This window comes from Vidua chalybeata, chromosome 9 (assembly GCF_026979565.1).
Source record: "Vidua chalybeata isolate OUT-0048 chromosome 9, bVidCha1 merged haplotype, whole genome shotgun sequence".
Taxonomy (NCBI): Eukaryota; Metazoa; Chordata; class Aves; order Passeriformes; family Viduidae; genus Vidua; species Vidua chalybeata.
In genome coordinates, this window is record NC_071538.1 from 2,543,919 (window position 1) to 2,564,999 (window position 21,081).

The window sequence follows — 21,081 nt, forward strand, 5'->3', positions numbered from 1 at the left end:
CCAATTAAGAGACGTTGTTAACATAAATTAACATGCCCATGCCGTTTATTACTCAGAAACAAAGGTCGCGTTATCTTCCGAGAGAAGTTTCTTGGTTGGATGAACGAACAACTGCTGGTGGAATACTCCAAATGGATGATGATGTCAATACTGCATAACCGGGTTTCAGACAGGTGACGCCTGGTGCAGAATCCCGTGTTGTTACCTCCCCAAGGCAGTCTTGGTGCACTGGTCAGGCTTCCCGTGAGGGCTGTGCTTCAGGAGAACTTCCCTGTCTGAGGTGGGGGGCCAAGGAAGCCTCCTGCCTGCTTGGTGGCAGCCCGGGAAGGAGCAAGGCCAAGCATTTTCTGGATGTTCTGCAAGAACAACACCACAGAGCACAGTACATCAGAGTGTGGCAAGGGAAACAAAGAGGAAGAAATCCCGACTCTGCTCACAGAATAGTTGGAAAAAACTTATTGACATCATTCAGTCCAATCCCCCCAGCCAAGGCAGGGTGACCTGGAGCAGGTGACAGAGGAACACATCCAGGTGGGTTTGGAATGTCTCCAGAGAGGGAGACCCCACGCCCTCCCTGGGCAGCCTTTCCCAGTGCTCTGCCACCCTCAATGTAAAGAATTTCTTCCTCATATTGAGATGGAACTTCTTGTTGTTTAGTTCATGGCCACTGCTCCTCATCCTGTTGCTGGGCACCACTGAAGAGTTTTGGCACCATCCTCTTGAAACACACCTTTGAGATATTAATATGATAAGATTCCCTCTCAGCCTTCTCTTTGGACTAAACAGGCCCAGCTCTTGTAGTCTGTCCTCTTTAGAGATGTTCCAGACCCCAAATCATCTTTGTGGCCTCTGCCAAACTCTCTCCAGCAGCACAAATAAAACCTCCCCACTTGTTTCAACAGATTCAGGTTCTCACCCACATAGTCTTAACCCATCTGGCTACTGAATATTGAACCTCTATCCCTATATGTTCAAACAGCTCAGCATGGAGCCAGACAAGAATGGCTGGGCCATTCTTCCCCAGCTCAAAAGCCCCTGAATACCGAATCCATATTTTGGACAAGGATTCTTTCCCACTTGCAGCTACACACCCCACAGTCAGCTGTCTTTACACACACTATTTACATAAAATACCACTGCAATTTAACTGCAGTGCAGGTTCCCAGTGCCTGCTCACGGGCAGACCCTGCAGCCCTTGGTTTTCCCAAATTCCAGAAAGCACTGCTGCTGGTGGCCATGGGAGCTGGAGTCTCCTAATGCAGCTGGAATTTGGGACAGCAGCATGGCAACCAGAGCGTGTGCCAAGTGCAAGTCAGGAGCTTAGTCCCAGAATTAACATGAATGCCAGTGCTGCACACAGAACAATGGGGTGCTGGAGACATGCAGGATAACAGGACATATGGAGCAAACCCCAAAACCTGACTATTGGGATGACCTCATCTGCATCCGAGCGGGGTGTTTCAGTGGAAAACAACAAACAGGGGAAGAGCTAATTAGCAGAGCTAGGCATAAGCAAAAAAAAAAAAAATATCACAGCAAAATATTTAAATTTGAATGTTTTTCTTGAGTTTTGTGAAATTTCTTTTAAATTTCACAACAGTGCTATTACAAAGAGCTCTCAGTTCTTTCAGTTTCATCCTTCACTGTAAGGAAATCCAGCTCAAGATGCTGCTTCTGCAGTGCTGGCAAAACAGGGACATCTGAGATGCAGGGGAAAGAAGAAAACAACTGTGTCCTCCTCATGTCACCACCTGAGTGCTGGCTATCAAGACAACAAAAGGAGGAAGGATTCTCTTCAAACCTGAGTGTCCTCTCCAAAATAACTGTCAGGATAGGTCAGACAGCAAGGCCACAGAGCTCTTGAACTTTTTTTATCATGGAAGGAGAATGAACTGGAAAAAGGGGGGGGGGAAGAAAAAGGGGGGAAAGAAAAAGGGGGGGGAAGAAAAAGGGGGGGGGGAAAGAAAAAGGGGGGGGGAAAGAAAAAGGGGGGGGAAAGAAAAAGGGGGGGGGAAAGAAAAAGGGGGGGGGGAAAGAAAAAGGGGGGGGGGAAAGAAAAAGGGGGGGGGGAAAGAAAAAGGGGGGTAGTTTTGCAATTCCACAGGAGCTAAAATAAAATTGAGATTCATTTCAGCTAGATTATGAAAAGGAAGGCTTCAACCCACACACAAGGAACACATGAAGAGGAATTACATCACATTTAATCCGTGGCATACATAAACCAGCCACTGCTTGATGTTCAGCACCTGAATATGTATGAGAGCATTAACTCCTTGCTGTGGTTCCTCCTAGTGTCTCTTGGATCAAGGCACGGACAGAAGGGAGCAGTCAAGGGACAGAGCAAGCACACCAGAGGGTGCTGCAGAGCCAGCAGCCCGCAGGACCGGTGTCCTGTCAGCTTCCTAGCGGCTCACCCGCGGAGCAGAGATCTAGAAGGGATCCATGGAACCAAGGAAGCGTGCGCTGCCTCCTCCCCGTTCCTTCTAGCAGGGAGAAAGAGGTGCTAAAGTTTATTCCAACTGCTTCAAGACGAAGGGAGATGACACTCTGTCTGTCTGAATTCCAGACCACAGACACTGTCCAGCATTACCCTTCCATGCAGACTCCTCCTGCTCTGGAAGGCAGAAAGCATCACACACTAGCTCCGAAGCACGTTTTGCTGGACAGCAATCCTGAAATCTACACCTGGACACACCAAAGATGGGGCAAGGTCCAGCAGAAACCTTTTCCCATCTGCTGTGGGCCACGTTGGACAAGGAAATCTGTAGAGTCTACTTCCAACACAAGCATGACCATCACCCTCAGGAGCAGGGAGAGAAGAGTAATATTTACAGATCCAAATCCCTCATCTGAGCTCTTCTGATCTTTCCTCAAATGACTGCAGGAAGCACAGGAGCTGCTCCTGCTGTGGTCTTCAAACCCAGAAGGGACCTCAGACAAGGCAGCAAGTGGCTCCCTGCCCTAAGACCAGGCTCTGTGGGAAAGTACAGTGCTAGCAGCAGAGATAACTGCTGGCTCCCCTTCCCACTGGGAATACATTTCGGTGAGAAGCAGCCTAATGTACAGTTCATATGCGTGTGAAAAGGAAGTGAGGAGCAGCAAACACCCCAGGAACAGCAGCATATCCCTCTTCCCAAACAGCACAGGTGAAGGATGGAAGCTCAGAACCACGAGCAGCGACAGAGGATGTAACCCTGACACTGCACCTCCCACCCAGCCCAGCAGCAGACTTTCCCAGCTGAAAACCCAACAACTCAAGGACCCTTGGAAGGCCTCTCCCAGCAACCCTCCTCTCTCCAAACAGGAAGGCAGGAGGAACTAGGGGACAGGATTTACGTGCCAGGGAGAGCTGGGAACAGCGCAAAGGAAGTTACTCACTGCGAGGTGACTATTTTGGGAGATGCTGGCCAGGTCACAGGCAGCAAAGCTTCCCAGTCAGTGTTTGAAGAGTTTATCACCCCCACATGAAGAGAGTCCCTGATGCTGCTCCTGCCTGTCCCACTAATGTCACTTTAATCACCGCCCAGGCAGCCTCCCACCCCCGCAGACTCCCCTGCGTTTCCCACCAGGTCGCTGTTTTTCCCACATACCCAAGTTCCTGCTCTACCTCTGAGCTCCACAGGAACATCTCTCTTCCCTGTCTTTACAGGCAGCTCCAGGATTTAAGGAAAGACTGAGGGACTATAGTCTCCTTGGTTTGGTCACAACCTTTTCCCTGATTTTTGGTACAACTCCACTCCTCCTCTTGTGTCAGCAGCATCAAGCCAGACACCAACTCTCACAGCACTTGTCCTCCTCTGGGCCAGCACCCATTGGAAGCCAACCTGGCAAGATTTCACCTTCTGCACACAGTGCAATACAAAGGCTCACAAAGCCTTCACCTCCAAGGTCACTGAAAGCACGAAGTGCAAATCTCTGGCACCGTTTTAAGCCCTTAATTACTTTCTTGCCCTCTCCCCCAGCCTGTCACAGCTCTGAAGTCCTCTTCCCAATGCTGTTATCACCTAGGTTCTTTCAAATAGCAATAATGCCAAGAGCAGGATGCCAGCAGCAATCACAGCCTCAGTTCTGACCTCCTGTGCAAACTAAGGTGTCCCTACCCTTCCCTCGAGCAGCAAGGAGGAAGAAGCTGAGCTGCCTGACAGCTGGAGAAGTGCAGGAATTGTTAACCATGATCACGTAGATAAGGCAGCACTATGAAGATTGCAGTCTCACACCCTTCTCCAAAGCAACAAACTCACTCTCCTCCTCCAGAGGGACATCATAAGGAACTCTCAAGCACAAGGGCAATTTTTTCCCAGAAGTTTTACAGAAAGCTCAACCCACTGCAAAGAGCTTGGCATTTCTGCCCCTCAGTTCACAGTGCCCACCAATTTCACCATATAAAACATCAGGAAATACCCAGCATTAGAGTTAACCACAGGAATTATATTTTTGGACAAAACAAATGAGGGATTTTTCAGCAAGGGTTCCCCAGTCAACCCAACGGGTACAGAAGAATCTTGCTGGTGGTGCTATTTAGTTTCCTGTCATAATATGCAACACTGAAAAGAAAGGACTTCCCATGTAACAGGTAACACAGAGCAGCACCAGCCAGGATTGCCTGAAGGAACAGCATCAGACCACAGCATCCCAGAATTCTGGAAGGTGATCTTAAGAGCTCAGTATGTCTCAGTGCTTTCAAAGCAGCAAACCCTTCTCTAGCCAATGGGAAGTGAAAGTTTGTCTTGCAGCAAAGAGAGTGAGGAAGTCCCTGCCTGGCCTTTGGTGAAGCTGGGCCTGCTTGGAGTGAGTGGTGCCCAGATGAACCCCCAGATGTTCCTTTCAGCATAAATGATTCTACAATTCATTATCTCCTTTTGCACAGGACCGGATGGGATCCATTTCAGCACAAACACCCAGTACAAAGGGCTATGGGGAATTCCATCCACCAGCATGCACTTTGTGACTAAAGGAACTCTTATGGAGCTACTTCATCAAGCTCAGCCCAGCTCCTGGCATTACACACCACCTCCCTTCGCTGATCTGCTTAAGTCTAAGTCCCTTAGTCTAAGTTTCCTTGGCACTCCCGAGGAAAAGCAACAAGGGGGTTAAGGAGAAAAGCAGCAAGAATTCAGGAAGTGAATCAAAGAAAAGGGAAATATTAATTCAGAAGACGAGGTAATTTGCAGCTAATTCATCCAGAGTATATTAACCTATCCCCAGCACCCTGTGGGGAAAGTGGAAAACAAAACAGACTTCTTGCTGCTCTGAGAAGGCTCTCTTGTCCTCACCAGCCATTCTGCCACTTAAGCTGCCAGTGAACCTTCCTGAACAGGTCCCTTATTCTCATCCTCTTCCAAAAGGTGGAACTATGGAGCTCTGTGGAGAGCTCTGTGGAGCCTACTCTTGGCTTACCATACCAGACCCCCTCTCTGTGCCACGTCCCTAATGCTGGGAGAGACTTGACACCAAAGGTACAATTCAGAAGACTCTGAAAAAAATCAGACAGCCACCAAAAATAGGAAGGACAAACCCAAAAGAGCAGCTTTAACTTTTTTGTCACTTTTCTAGCAACTTTATGGGCTGATGAAACTTTTAAAAAGCTGCAAGCCACCTAGAAAGTATCCCCTAAAGAAGCTGCTGTTTGTAAAGATGCACATATTGCTGTAAAAGTCATAATTACTAAGGAGTAGGATTTAGATCAGCTTCTGATGGAGGCAATCTCTCGGTATGGCAATCCACAAAGTTTTCAGACAAGTCAGGAATCCATTTCTGCCAACTCTGTCCCAGAGCCCTGCTGCAAGTCTCCAGCCAAGTCTTCCAGGCCCATCCAGGACAGCAACTGTTTTAATGATCCCAACCTAGAATTGCTTTGAATATGAGGCACAGGAATGAAGCCAAACACAGAAACCACAAACAGATCCAAGATTACATGTGCACTACTCCTCTTCTGGACGGGGATATGCTTTCCCTGCTCCAGGGAAAGTGTACTCACTTGTCTGATTGACATGGTGCACAGAATGTAGAGGAAGATGAAGGAGCAGTCAGTGTAATCCTCACCCAGGAGGTTGCGGTGGGAGAGACCTTGGATGTATGAGAGGGGGATAAATGGAAGCTTTGCCACCACTCGGCCATCAAATCTGGAAAAGAGAGCACTGGATCACCACTGGAGACAGCAGAAGAGCTTTTGGATATGAAAAGAACAAGTAAGCATCTTCAACAGGCCACCAGAGCAGGTAAGATCTCAGGGAAGGCTGAAAGGCCTTGCTGCCTTCTCCAGCCCCTCTCCACACATGACACAAGGAGGATAAAGACATCTCTCTCTCCAAGCCCTCCACAGGGTAGGATTCCCTCAGGAACAGTTTTACCATAATCAAAGTGTTTCCTAGTGATTTAAGTGATCAACTGGACAAGCTGCTGGTTCATGAAATCTTGGTGTTTTGCAGTTTTCTGGTGCATTTTATTTCCAAGTCAGATTTAGCAGATCACTCCCAAGAACACAGTCAGCACTCCAATAAAAGATGAATGACTGTCACCCTGCTGTACTGCAGTTACTGCAACAAGACAGACCCTTTGCTCCAAGCAGAACAGCATTTTTTAAACCAGAGCATAAATCAAAGACACCTTTTCCTCCCCTGGAGCAGCTGTGCTCCTCAGGATGCACAAGAGAGCCATCAAGGAACACTTCACAGCCCCAGTTTGCCTGCATTAGCTGTGGAGATGAAGGCAGTGCAGAGGCAGGATGATACCGCATATTCTGAGCGGCATGTCCTGCTCCTGGAATCCCTCCAGGCCCACATTCCAGGGCATCAGGCAGAGTGTGAATTTTGGCCAGTTAGCAAAGACTTCTCCCAAGGCAGACCAGTCGACCCAATCTTTTGATGTAGATGTGTATGATGCCTCATCAGCATGTGCATATTTGGATGTTATTTTCTCTGCATGTGCTGATTTTCGAACAGGTGTTTCTTGTTTCAAGAGATCCTAAACGAGCTTTCTTTCCTGTGGAGATGCATTCACACAGCCACGGCTCAAACACACGCCAACTTTGTTTACATCTCACAGGCAGCTTGGCAAAAGAGCTCGGAACGGATGTTTATCTCCCTGGAACATCCCCCAGTGGCTTAAAATTCTGCGTTATTCCTGCTGTGAGAATGACAAGTACTTCAGCAGTAGCACCCTGAGGTACCTGCTTTTAATTCCAGCAGGTTTTCACAGTCATTGAGAAGTACCAGAATGCACAACTCTTAGAGTAAGGCAGGGGAGTGACTGCATGAAAAAGTTCCTGGCAAGAAAAAATTGAGACACACAGAAGGTAATTTCTGCCCCAGGTGAAATCCCTGCTGGCTTGGAGGCCACTGCTGCTGCAGATCTCACTGCCATAATGAACCTTTTAAGCCACAACAGTCACTCAGCTGTTTGTCTTGGGCACAGCATTCTGCTCTTTGGGTTTAAACCAGCCTTGCTGACACTTCCGCATCCTTCCAGCACGGTCCAACCTGCTGCCCCAGTACTGATACCACTCCAGGAATGACAGCAGGAAATCATCCCAGTGATTTCCAGTTTGGCTAAGGGGGCACTTGGCAATGGTGAGGCGCTCAGACAGAGTAGCAGCATCTGCAAAGTACCTGTCCAAAGGGTGCTGCTTCCACACAGTTCCTGCTCATTTTTTGTCCAGCAGCCATGACTCATTCAAGAACAGGAAAAGCAGCAAACATGGCCACAGCCATTGCAGGTGTCAGCCACCTTTTTCCTCCTTTTCCTCCCACAACCACAAGTGCCTCCATGGATACTCCTGCTGCTCAGATTGCCTCTAAAGAAAGAGGCAGTTAAACAAAAGATATGCCCAAAGGCTGACATCAATTCTCTGCTCAGTAGCATGGTCTCTGTGGGCAGGAATCCTCAAAAGATGATTTGTAGAAGTTTATTGGTTTCTTTTACCTTTTTTTAATATCTATGGAAGGAGGCACCATATAGAATTTAACCAAAATCAACCCCTTCCTAAATTTAACAAACGTACAGTTCTGTAGTACTTGTTAGTCACAGAATACTCAGAGCAACTGCCTCTTCCCCCTCGTGTAAGTGGGCACAGTGGGGTAAAGCACTGTTAGTTTTTTTCAGTCAGTTTTTTTTTTCAGTCTGCTTTAGGGGCAGGTGCTGGTGTTTGTATTGTACCCAAAGAGCAAGGCAAGCACTTGGAGGTCTCAAGTGCAACCCTACAAATGCCCCCTCAGACTCCTCACTGCTCATGATGCACCTCCAGCCCTGCTCAGGGTTGCAGTGAAATGAGACATCACTGACTCAAGACTGCACCCAAATTTTAAAATCCTCCAGTGCAGGGCTGCTTTGCTCTGCTTAGAATGCTGAAGTCTGACTAATCTGAATAAATAAAGGATCCACACAGTGGCACTTCTGTTATTATGTTACCCCATGTTTGCAGTTTATCCACCCACAGATCTCCAGTAAAATAACAACAGAGTGTATCCTGGGGACTGCCAGCACAGAAGCCAAAGGCTTTTGTGCCCAAGAATGTAAATCCCTGTTTGAAGGGCAAGGATATTGCCCACATATCAAGCAGCCTCCTAAAATATTCATGTCCTCTTCAGATTTAACAGCCAACAGTTCATATTTCAAGTGAATCAAGTTTGAAAAGCCAAGCACAGCCTTTCAGATTTGCATATCTGAAACAAAGCAGTCTGTAACTGTGCAAAGCAGTTTGGGGTTTCTTGTCTGTTTCTTTTAAACTACACACATCTCAGGTCACTTTTAAAACAAGTGAGGCTTGGAACCCATGCCTGGACCTGTTTATACCTGGACTCTGATTACCTCAAGTAGGGCAACAACAAACTCTGCAATTACAGCTCATTTCTAAGGGCAAGGGAGCTGACCCAGTTTTGTTTGCAAGAGCATTCTTTGGTCACAGCATTACAGCAAAGCCAAAGCAGCTGAAGACTGAAGATGTTTGCCTGACAAGCACCAAACTTGCCCTAATCAGGATGTTCCCATGCAGAAAAGATATTAAGGCTGTGTCTAGACTGAATGCAATTTGTTCAGTTTGGCTGTGCTCAGTACTCAATGTCCCCTCTTGAACAGAAAGTGTATGTGATGACCAAACCACCACATCTTCAGATGAAATATGGATCCATTTATTTAGCTGTGGTTCTTGGCTGGACAATGTCACTCTTAACACTTCAAGTGATGAAAGGAAGGTGAAAAATATGTTCACCATAAAAATTTCAGAAAAAACTGCAGGAAGCTGATACTTACATGGAGTTGAACATTCCCATCAAGGCAGTGAAGCAGAAGCCAATGGCAAACATGGATTTCATTCGAACCTGCAAGCGGAAAGGTCAGAGAGATTTAAAACAACAGGCCCACACCCTTAAAAACAGGCTTTGTACAGATCACTGAAATCAACAGGGTAAAAGGAGACAGAGGGGTTGTTGAAGTGACTGCAGAAGTCCCCAAGAGACTGGGTACAAAGGCAGTCACTGATGGGAAGTGCTGCTTCAGGGAGACAAAACCAGAAAGTGCTCAAGAATGTCCCTGTCACCTTGCACAGGCTGGTTTTATTTTTTCCTTAAGCCTTTAAAACCCACCAGGGGGATTCCCAGGGGACTCCCAGCAAGGGATCATTACAATGACTAAAGTTATAGGAAGCCACAAAAATTAATTCTACATTGAAAAAACATCATGGAGACTGATAAAGATGAAAACAGCTAAGTTTTGGCATGAGATGAGGCAGTAACTCTGTGGCTCAAACTAAAATCTCTTGTGATTAGAGAAAATCCAGAAGGACCTTTCCAGAGGAAAAGCAGCTTTGTCTGCCAATTGAACAAGGTCTTTTTGTTGGAAAACTGACTGAAATCTCCAGCAGTTGGGAACTGGCTTTAAATTTTCATACCATTGACAAGTCCCTGTTGTTATTCTTCAGTTTCTCTTCTTGTCTCTCTGGAAAGACAAAAACAACAATTGTAATCAGTTATGTCAACCTAGAAACCAGAATGTTTTCATTTCCAGAAAAACTTAACCTCTTTGGCTCTCCAAACAAATAACACTTCCAAAATCAACTCCAGCTCTTTTTGCCAGACAGTAGAAAGTGAAAAACTGTACCTAGCCAACTGCTTCTCCACCACAGCAACATGCAGCAAGTCAGGCACAAAGAGAGGAGGCGGCTGGAATCACACATTCAGCACTTTTGAAAGAAATGCGCCCAATGTCGGATTTGCTAACTCAACCAACTCACACAGGAGCATGAGCACTGCTGCCAGGAAACAAAAACAGTGCCCTTCTACCACAGTTCCCAAAGGGAGCAGTGATCAATTTGCTGCACACCATCATAAATACATTGAGTAAGTAAAGGATTTCCTTCTGGAGGTCTCCAAAGGGAAAACCATGCACAGAGCTGGGAGCTGCACCTCAGCAATGCCAAAATCCTGCTGGTCTTAGTAATGAATTTTGCACTCTTCTCACACCTAGGAGAGTCTCCAAAGAGGAAAGGTTTCCTACCTGAAATTCAGTAATGAGTGTACTATTGTGCTTTGCAGGAAATATTATGGAAATTTAGCCTGTCCTCAAATCACCACAGACTTCAAAGATACTCAGATTTTCAAGAAGGCATTTTCCATGTCCCTCACTGGAGGGCTGCTCTGGCCTTCAGCATTATCCACTATCTGTCACCTTTCCTGTCCCATGTCCCCATCATGCCTTGTGCTCCTCTCAGACCAAGGATCCAGAGGGGCAGCCAGGCTGGGAAGCAACAGCCAGCTGAAGTAAGGATGTGGATAATGAAGGAATATCCAAAGAACAGCATGAGTGAAGAGGGGAGGATGCAGAAGGTCTGCCAAGGGCTATCCAGCAGGGGAATTTTGAGGGATCCCCACTGAGGTTTCAGTACTATAGGCCCACAGCTCACAAACTCCAAAATTCTCTCCCAAGCCCCTGCTAAACACAGGAACTCACAGTCAGTGTTGTGAAAAGTAACAGCAACACCCCTACCCAACTCCTTAGAACCCTCTTTGCTATTTTCACTTGCTCCTAACTACAAACCATCCCCTCTGGCAGGAACCTTTCAGACACCTGTTTCCTATGCAAGGTGGAAAGCTGTGTCCTGGGACATTTCAGCAACCACAAGCCAGCTCTTCAGGAATCACATTTGGCACAAATACTTGTTTTTTCCCCTCTGCTGCAGAACTAACCATCTATTTAGGTGGGCTAAAGGTTACATGGAGGAAAGAACACAGCTCTGATTGCCCAATATACCTGACCTGTCTTTCACCTATTTCTACAGATTCAAAATGAACACATTCTGGGTGATCTACCAACTTATATAAATGCTCTATTCCTCCCCAAATCAAACATTAACAGCCTGTTAAGCACTTTGCTGGGTAGTTTACAGTTGGGTAAAGGCACAGAGAAAGAGGACTGGGTTAACAAGCAGCTCCCTGGATTCCACAATCATCTTACTCTGCTCATTAGAACACAAACTATGAGGATACAGGGATAGAGATTTGCCAGGACTGGAAGTTTTCATTTTGCTTTAGTTTTGCTGTCCATCCAGCATTTGTGTGGACTCCTGGGAATGTCACTGTCTTTTCTTCCAGAAGCATATGGTCACAGAAAGCAGTAGCAAGGTTTAAGCTATCAAATCATCTCTTTAAACTGAAATGACAGGAGGCTACACCAATGCTAAAGTGTCCTGTTCCAGCAGTGCCCAAGGTGATTTAGACACAATGTGACAATTGGTTCATTTTACAGTTAAAAATAAAGGTTTTTAAGTAGGAAACACCAAATTAAACCTTCCCAAGCTACTTTCCCCCTACCTCCTTGTGCACAGGCATGATTCATCCCTTATGAAACCAAGCAGTATATCCACACTCCTCCTGTCATATTCTGTGTGCAGAACAGATGGCAACTGAGGCAGGTCTGTACCACAGCTGTTACTTATCCATAAAGCCTCAGCTCAATATTTACTTTTTGTTAACTAAAATGGTAGAACTTGGAAGAACTCCAGCACAAGTAGATTTGCTCTGACAACAATGCCCCATCTTGCAGAATGATTTGAGATCCAGTAAGTTACTGAGATCAGAGTTTTCAACTTAACAGCCGTGAGTAATTTTCTGGAAGTCCAGTGTGACATTTGGGGTTTGATTTTTCAGGAACACCAAGAATTCATCTTTGCCTGAATACAAATGAAATACTCAGTTATGCAGCACTTGTAAAAAAAAAAAAAAAAAATCAGTGTCAGAATCTTAGGCTTGGCCAGCAAGCATCACAGCAAACAAAATCAGTGGTCGTTTCCTAAGTTCTGATCTTTGTCCCTTTGTGCTTTGTTTTCCATCTGCAAAACAAGATTATTTCAGTGTATAAAAATTGGTGGAGCATCTGAAGGCCTCAGATTCTACTGTTTATTGGTTTAATCCAAGCACAAGTCAAATATTGTCTGCTAGGAACACAGCTCGGATGGTGCCCTGCAAAAAAGTCATTGTCACACTTTATTTAATGTAATCTGCACTTGTTGCATATGGTCACTTTCAAAGTTGCCTTATCCACCAAGGAATGTTCATCCCACACAGGGGTTAGTCAAGATTAAGAACTGAAATGCACAAGAGGAAGCATTTTGGCTCCTGTCCCTTCAGGAATCTAACGACAACAGGTTTTCTACCTAGGAAGAGCTGTTTGAAGATGTGTTTATAATTCCCAAGCTTTGTACAGATCAAATGACTAATCCAGCTACCTGGTGTTACTGAGGAATGAGGAAACCAACTCCCAGGAGCTCTCAAAAGTGTTCCTGCCACGATCTCTGTAATAACTTAACTGAGCTTTGCTGCACGTTGCGAGTCCTGCAGATAGCAGATCCTCCTAAAACCTTTAAACATCTCTTTACATTGGTCTTGCTTCTCTTTACATTGGTCTTGCTTAGTTCAGTACTAAAAAGTTACCCTAACCCTGAAAGAATTCAGCTTACTGGCAATGAAAAAAGATTGGAAAAATAAATCCCTGCCTAAAATTGAACAAAACTGATTTATCAAGATTGAAATTAATCTAAGCATGGTTACAGCTAACATGAACATCTTCAGGTCTAAAGTTTACAAATGAAGGGGGGGAAAAAATCACAATTTGAGTCCTAGCGCTACAGCAAGGTGCAGCACTGCAGCAAAGAGCTTTGACAGCTGAAGTTAGTAACAGCCATAGGTATCAAGGCTAAAACAGGAGAAAAAGTCAGGGAGCTCAGCAAGAGGTGCTGCTCCTCTCAGTGATCCACCCATTGGATCCAAACTATCAGGAGGCTGGGTATCCCCTGCCGTGGAAAAGTAAGGCAGATGAATAAATAGCCTTGAAAGGAAGGAAAGGATAATCACTTCCAGCAGTTTCTCAACTTTCCACCATTCTTGAGGCACCAGTCTTACCTATCTTCTTTTTCTGCTGTCGGCCTGCTGATTCAGTTATGGTCTCCTTCTTCTTTTCCACTGCAAAATGAAAAGATACTCCATCATTTCTGCAGTGATACCACCACACCTTTTCCACACACCAAACAAAACATTTTATTTCTCTGCAGAACAGAGGCACAAAAAGCAGCTAAGTAGGACTAAAAACATGTTCAGAATCAATAAATTATCAACTATCTACACCAATCACTTCAAAACTATAATTAAAAAAAAATTCAAAACCCTGGATAAGATACAAACATATTTAAAGGGTTAATTTTGAACTCTGTCAAGAGCCCATGGCACTGTGGACTGAGCAGTCTGGGGACAATTTTGGCTCAAGCTACCCTTGCTGATTTGTCACTGGTATCAGACAGTACTTTTGATTCAGCAAGTGGAATGAAAAGAGCTTTGTGGCAAGCTCTGCTCCCGATTATCTGCAGTGGGAAGCAGAATACAGGAAAGTCTGTGTTCTCCTACATCCCTTCTTCACAGGCAGGCATTCTCAGGAGAAATGCTGTCCAAGCAGGCAGCCACAGCCTCTCCATTCTTCAATTCATTAGCACTGAAGCATTTCCAATATTTTAAAGCAAAAGCCTAAGGTCAAAGGTACTAAAACCCCACATCAGACATGCACTGAGCACCAACCACCACCGCAGCAAAGCAGGCCAGCAGAGCCAGCACAGGCAAATGGGAACACAGCAAATGTGCTGCTCATCTGCAAAGGAGGTCCTGGGACAGCAAAAAGGGCTTTTCCAGGAAGCAAGAGACATTTTCATTCAAGACCTATAACAAGAGTACTCCAGGAAGCAAGGATGATGAAGCATGACCGTGGTCTAACAACCTTTTTTACTTTAAACTCTCTGTATTTCTGCAAACTGCACATACCATATACACTTTACCAACAAAGAGCCTGGGCTCACTGTCAGCTCACAGATACCTGACTGCTGGGGCTGTCCTCCCTCATGGAGTACCAGCTCAGCACAGCCCTGATTTCACAGCCCAGAGGAAATGAAGCCAGCCAACCTTCCAAGCCACACCAGGATTTGTAGAGCTGCCTTACGAAATGCCTGTGAGTCACTCACAACTGCTCAGAAAATCACATCAGCCCAGACAAGTCACCTCAGCATCATCCCTCCATGGCAACAGAGTGAGAAACAATTGCTTTTCCCAAGGAACAAGAGGATCTCTGGTGGGCAGGGAGGAAAACAGGGAGCTTGTGTCCCTAGGGAATACTGGAGAGAGGTGTCAGATAGACACAGTGCACCCAGGGCTCACAGAATGCCATCTCCATAGCCTTCCCTATGCCAAACCCAGCTGGAAAACCCCATCAGCCCATCCCTGCCCTGGTGCACATAACCCCACAGCCCCAGCTCTAAACTCTAGACAGTGCTGTTAAGACTTATGCCAAGCCCCAGGAACTCTCAGCCCCAATTCCTTCAGGAACATCCACGTGAACAAATCAGAAATTCCAGGGACAGCCTTCAGCCTTGTACATTTAGCCCTACATTCACCCAGAACAATCCCTGCAGCAGCCTCAGCCAACGCTGAGCCTCTCCCGAGGAAGAAGAGGACAGGAAGAGATGAAATTAAGGAGTAACAATGTCTGCTCAAGCACACTAGCCTGCCCCTTTGTTTTTGCAAATCCTAAGGATCTGCTAGGGCTCTCACGGGAGAGCTTAAAGGTCTCAAATGTGTTTTTTCCTGTTTCAGATGTGTTAGATAACAGTTGAAAGGTGTGGCTCAAGTGGTCCACTTGGCAAGTTGTAAGCCCTCAGGTCAACCAGCTGTCCTCAGCACAAGAGGGGAAGGGAAAAAAGTAAAGCTGAATTTTTACTGACTCCTTATTCAGCTTTACCTTTTTTTTTTCATTGTTGTTGGGGGGGGGGGGGGAATCAAACAAGGAAATCAGAAACTAATTGAGACACATGAACCCTTCATCACTCCCTTCACAGATGATAGCCTAGACACCAGGAGAGCTATAAAAGCAAACAGCATTAAACTCTTTCAGCAGTCATTATGCCCTAGAGATTAAGCCCTGCTAACTGCTTTTGCAATTGAACAGCACAAGAGGACACCGAGTTTGCGGCTGGGTTTCAACTCCCTTCTCAAAGCTGCTCTTCTGGGGCTAATTCCATCCCACACACAGGACCAGCGGGATTCAAGTGAGGCAGGCAGGGATGCAATCCCCATCTGCTCCTGCTGTGGTGACAAAAGCCCCAAAAGAACGTGGGAGCCGTGACACAAACACGACTACACTTCAACTGCTCGGTTTAAACTGCCCAGGGGAAGGCTGCAATAGGCTGGGCTGGTGAGAGCAACATGTGATACCACCGTTCTCTCGTGCATTAGAGAGCACTGACACCACAATGAGATATTTGTAAGGTAAAACCAGCTCTGCTTTCTGCTTTGGCCCCAGCTGTCGAGTGCTGTCTCTCACTGCTGTAACTTGGGTAGGGTGTACACAACTGAGGTCAAAAGGTCAGAATTCCTCATGTGCAACTTGGCTTCTGATACAGACAGGTCCATTTAAACACTCCAGGCTCCCTCCTGTTCACCGTTTCTCTCCATATTTGATGCACATCTGACTGCTCACCCTCAGCTCCCTTTTCCTTTCTCCCCTCATACTTTTTTACCCCCTCCCAGACCTCCTCTCTGTGGAATGAACTTATTTCCTAATATTTCCTAACCTATTTGCTTCCAGTTCACATTAGGATAATCTGGTTTTACATCAGCTGATCGCTCAGACCTTTCTGTGATGGCTTTGTCTTTACTCACCCCCCACCATCAATCACCACTTTCAATCTTTACATAAAATGCTTTTTCCTCGTGGTACTCATCATTCAACCCTAACTCTTTCTTTCTACAGGCCTCAAATTCTCCTCTTCGTCCCTGCAAGGCAGAAATTGCATCTTTGAAGACATTTCAGACATTTCTTTCAGACACTGGCTGCTGATGTGCAGAGAAAAAAATATGCCAGTACCAACCTACTACTCCCTCCTGTCCTCCACAGACAGGAGGGGCAATTTACACAAGGCAAAAGGTCTGTGGCTGAGAATTAAGGACAGAAATAAGCCCCTGGTGAGTACTTACATTTCTTGCTCTGCTTTTCCACTTCAGCCTTTAACCTCTTGTATTTGTCTGTCCGATAGACCAGCACCCAAGTTATACCTGAAATAAACACTCATTGTTTCCTCTTGTCACTCTTTATTTCCTCTTGTCAGCCAGCAAGGAGGGAAAGAAAAACCTCCTGCGGGAATGCTGCTACCAAGGAGCAAATCCACGCGCAGGAATTAAACTTTATGTCTACGAAACCCCCTTATAACCCAGGCAAGGGAGCACAAAGCACCAGCAAACTGCACCATCCCTCCCCCTCAAATCTCCATGCCAAGGTCTTTGTAAAATGCAACTGGAAAATAAAGCATGAAACCAGCTATAGGTGTAAGACTGAAACAAGTTTTTAGTTTTTTACTCGTATTGATAAACATGCTTTGCAGGTGTGGGATGAAGATGTGGGGACAGGGGGGATAAAGGGGATTTAGGGATACAGCACAACACCAGAAACGGGACCTGCGGCTCGTGACTACCCCAAAAGGCACCCAAAAGTCCAGCACTTCTTTAAAAAGCTGCCCCTATTTCAACCACTGAAATAAAAAAACCCTTTTCCAGCAGCTTAAACCACCACCACTGCAAGGCCAGGCGATTCCTTCACATCCTTCCCACAACAGCTATGGGGGAAACCACTCCCTCCAACAGCCTCCCTCCCTCCTGCAGCGAATAACCCCAATTCCCAGCGCTCTGCACCACCGCTCAGCGCTCTCCGGGGGCGATTCACCGCTGTCCCCTCCGTGAGGAGCCTCAGCTGGCCCCGAGCCCCGTTCCCCAGCCTCCCTCCGCAACGCCGCCCCTTCCCCCGCTCCCGGGAGCTGCCGGCCGCGCCCGGCCGCGCCCCGCCCGGCTCACCCTCGGCCAGCAGCGCGGTGCACACGGAGATGAACACGATGAGGAGCGTGTCGGCGAACATGGTGCTCATGGTGCCGCCGCCGCCCCCGACCCGGTAACACCGCCGCGCACCCGGAAGTGCACCCGCCACCCGGAAGCTGCCTTCCCCGTTGCCTAGCAACGCCCGGAAGCGACCGCCTGCACTTCCGGCTGGCGCCGCCGGCCGCGCGAGAAGGCGCGGGAAGGGCGAGGGGCGGGGAAGGCGCGGCGGGCGCTGCTCTGATTGGGCGGGGCGGCTGTCAATCTGTGAGTCGCGCAGCGGCCCCGCCCCCCAGCGGCCTGAGGGAGCTCGGTGTCATGGCGGGGTCTGGGCTCGCCTCTTGCTGCGGCCCCAGGCCCGCACACCGGGCCGTGATTCAGGGCTCGCGAAGGGCTCCACAGAGTCAGTGAGGTTGGAAAAGACCTCCGCGGTCATCCCGAGTCCAAGCTACCGTGGCACCAAGTGCCGTGCCCGATCTTTCCTTAAACACCTTCAGGGATGGGGACTCCATGGGTACCTCCCCCGGTAGCCTGGTCCGATGTCTAATCACCCTTTCTGTGAAAAAATTGATCCTAATGTCCGAGCTAAGCCTCCCCTGGTGTAGTGTGACGCTGGGTGCGTGTCTTCCCTCCCTGCACCTTGCAGGATGTGGTGCCAGGGAAGGTGCACCAAGGCATTCGCTCATAAAAAGTTGGTTTGGAGAAACCTTCCTGGTTTCTACAACTCTGCCCTGGGTTAATTTGCCAGCTGTGAATGGAAGTGTTCAAGACCAACTTGGACAGGTTTTGGAGCAATTGGTTTAGTGGAAGGTGTCCCTGTCCGTGGCAGGGAGATGGAATGAGATGATCTTTAATGTCCCTTTCAACCCAAACCAGGATTCTGTGCTCTGTGAATACCCTGTTAGTGCATCCCACCAGGAGGCACTTTCTGGGATCAAATATTTAGGAATATTGCTGTGTGCCCTTTACCAGGGGCTGTTGCTGTCCCTTGGATTCTGTGATTCACAGGGAATCCCATCTCCCATTGCTTGTTGTGTAAAATATTCATGGATGGGATGGCACTATGAAGTGCATTAATGAGGACAGTGCAATAATGGCAAGGATTTGGCAGACAAATTGACTTTTACTGAGGCTCCAGCAATTACACCTGGAGCAGCAGAACTAGACCAAATCCGTGGGTTGTAACGGGGTGAGGAGACCTAGAAAGCAGAAATACAGAAAAGGAAACAGGGCAGGCAGGGAAGGGCAGGTTTGTGCCCGTCCTTACGTAACAGAGGAGTTTGCTGCTGGTGACAGTGGTGCACTGTGGGATTACACGGGCAGAGCTGACTGAAAAACAGGGAAAGGGAAAAACCTACCGCCCTTAAATTAAACACGCCATTCAGAAAGAGGGTTAGGAGCTGTAGCTCGGAGAAGACAGCGAGTGAGGCGTGAGGTCAGACAGCAAACAACCTCTCCGAGCCTGGGGACAGGCACACAAGCAAAGCAGAGAGCCACGTGTGTGCAGGTGGCTGAGTCAGACGTCACCAGGAGGTGGGAAAAGTCCCAGCACCATGTCCAGGGAACTTCCTGCGGCATCAGGGCAAAACTGAGAACTGGATGTCAGCAAAATGGGACTCAGAGCCATCAGGGAGACAGGGATGAAACTGATGGTGGATATTTCTCTTTGGGGAGAGCAGCAGGAAGATGTTGACAGCTGGTGATGCAGAAAGATTTGTGATATACAGAAAAAATTCTCACCTGTGAGGGTGGGGTGGCCCTGGCACAGGGTGCCCAGAGAAGCTGTGGCTGCCCCATCCCTTGGAAGTGCCAAGGCCAGGTTGGACAGAGCTTGGAGCAGCCTGGGCTAGTGGAAGGTGTCCCTGCCCATGGCAGGGGGCTTGGAACGAGATGAGCTGTAAGGCCCCTTCCAACCCAGTGCATTCTGTGCTTCTGTATTATTTTGTGCTGCCTCATGCGGTTCCCTGTGCTGTATGCCATCCTCCACCCTCTCTCCCTCTCTTTAGAGCTCCCTGACTTTCCTGGCTGTGAGGTGTATCAGCATCTATCAAAGCAGTATTTAGAGATAGTTTCTCATATGCTGCTGTGGGAAATTATTCACTTATTGATACTGAATGGGGTTTTTTTGGCAGATGCAGGCCAGGAGGAGATGGTCAGTGAACCATGAACCTCTTTCCTCTGCAGGGTCCCTGCTTTGAACTGGAGGTAGAGGTGACAACAGGCTCTTTGTAATTTCATCCTGTCACTTTGAATCACACGGGGATCCTTATCAGCAGATCCTTTTTACAGACAACACACGGCATATTACCCTCAATGGCATTTCCTTTTCAAAACAGCATTCTTGTGCTTTGATCAACGTGTAAAGGACAGATGAGAGTTGGGTGCAGTCTGATTTGATCTGCCAGCCTGGGATATGAGAAAAAGGAAAGCATTTGCATAATACATCGCTCTGGTTTCATGAGTCAGGGGCTGGTGTAGTGCACAAACATTCTAGATATAGAAGTGGTAATATTTATGGAGGCAACCTTGAAACCAGATTAGAGAGACACATAATCCCAGTAGGTTTCACATACTGAAGTCTCCAAGCTTAAACTGAACAAACGGTTCAGTTGCTTTGGCACAGGGTGTTAGTGACCAGCTGCCAGTAAAAGGCTGTGTAAAATTCTCAGTTTTGAGGAAAGGTGCCATCTGAAACTAACTGGGACTTGCATTTGGTTCACTTCTAGTTCACAGCCCTGGCCTGGTTTTGCAAGAGCTGTTAACCTGACCTTTGCAAGTTGTCCTTGAATTCTGTGTAAATAAGCCTTGGGTATCCTTAGCTCAACCCCCTCCAGGGCCCACCAAGAGGCATTTACTTCTCCTTCCCCTGCAGGTGTGTCAGCTCCTGCCAACGTGTCCGGTGACAAGGGGACCTGGAGGTGAGATGCCATGATGGGCATCCTCCAGAGAAGCTCAAGACGGCCAGCACAACCTGAAACAGGTGCAGCACAGCAGAGGGTTTGGAGTGTCCCCAGGCAGGGCAGCAGGGATGGCAGGCAGGAGGAGAACCCAAGATCCTGGAGTTCTCACTGTCCTGAGGGGGTTTTGCCATCCTATACAGCTGTGTCAGCATTGGAGTAAGAAAGAAGAGCTGTGAATAGCTCCTGGGTCCCAGTGTGGTGTGCAGGAGCTGTGCCCATGGTCAGTGCTTGGAAACTGGCACGGGGCCATGGGAATCCACGGGAACTCATCCCTGCAGGAAGTTCTCATCCATATATAGCACTTCCTTCTCTGGCAGGGGCTGCATGCAGTGCCATTCTCCCATGGTACTGCTGGAGGGGAATTGGGAGCAGTGGGCAGAGGGATCAGGGCTGCCGAGGAGATCCTCTCTCACATCCTGTGTGACGAGGGCTGGGACATGGGACCTGTCTGGCAAACACCTCCACACCTGCTTTCATGTGTTGAAACAGGAAGTTAGAAACCTAAGTGAGAGTTCTGATCCTCTCTGAACAGGGCTGGGAGGATCCTTGGGGCATTCCTTGGGCTGGCTCCTGCCCCAAAACAGGATCAGCACCATTAAACACTTTCCATACAGGAGATTTAAAAGTGGAGAGTCCTTAATCTCCTTAAACAACCTTTTCTAGGATTTAACTATTTTCAACCCTAGGAAATGTCCCTGAATTGTCCTTGTTACAGTATTGAGCTGGCAACATTT

The 21,081-nt window shown here is 47.5% G+C and overlaps 1 protein-coding gene across 1 annotated transcript; it reads right to left on the bottom strand.

Moving 5' to 3' along the window:
* Window positions 1–27: 27 nt before the first annotated feature.
* TMCO1 (transmembrane and coiled-coil domains 1) lies at window positions 28–17,528 on the bottom strand. Its single transcript, XM_053949991.1, has 7 exons — window positions 17,370–17,528; window positions 16,500–16,577; window positions 13,389–13,448; window positions 9,884–9,930; window positions 9,247–9,314; window positions 5,978–6,122; window positions 28–356 (listed from the first exon to the last, which is right to left on the bottom strand). Exons 1-7 carry the CDS (start codon window positions 17,437–17,439, stop codon window positions 258–260), a joined length of 567 nt encoding a protein of 188 aa, XP_053805966.1. The 5' UTR covers window positions 17,440–17,528; the 3' UTR covers window positions 28–257.
* Window positions 17,529–21,081: the final 3,553 nt, after the last annotated feature.

What these genes read in the sequence shown, in the direction of transcription:
- TMCO1 (XM_053949991.1), bottom strand. Translation starts at nt 17,439, where the DNA reads ATGAGCACCATGTTCGCCGACACGCTCCTCATCGTGTTCATCTCCGTG. An exon ending in CACCGCGCTGCTGGCCGAGG is followed by an intron (nt 16,578 to 17,369) that starts GTGAGCCGGGCG and finishes TGTTTATTTCAG; the next exon opens with GTATAACTTGGGTGCTGGTC. An exon ending in ATGGGAATGTTCAACTCCAT is followed by an intron (nt 6,123 to 9,246) that starts GTAAGTATCAGC and finishes TCTCTTTTCCAG; the next exon opens with ATTTGATGGCCGAGTGGTGG.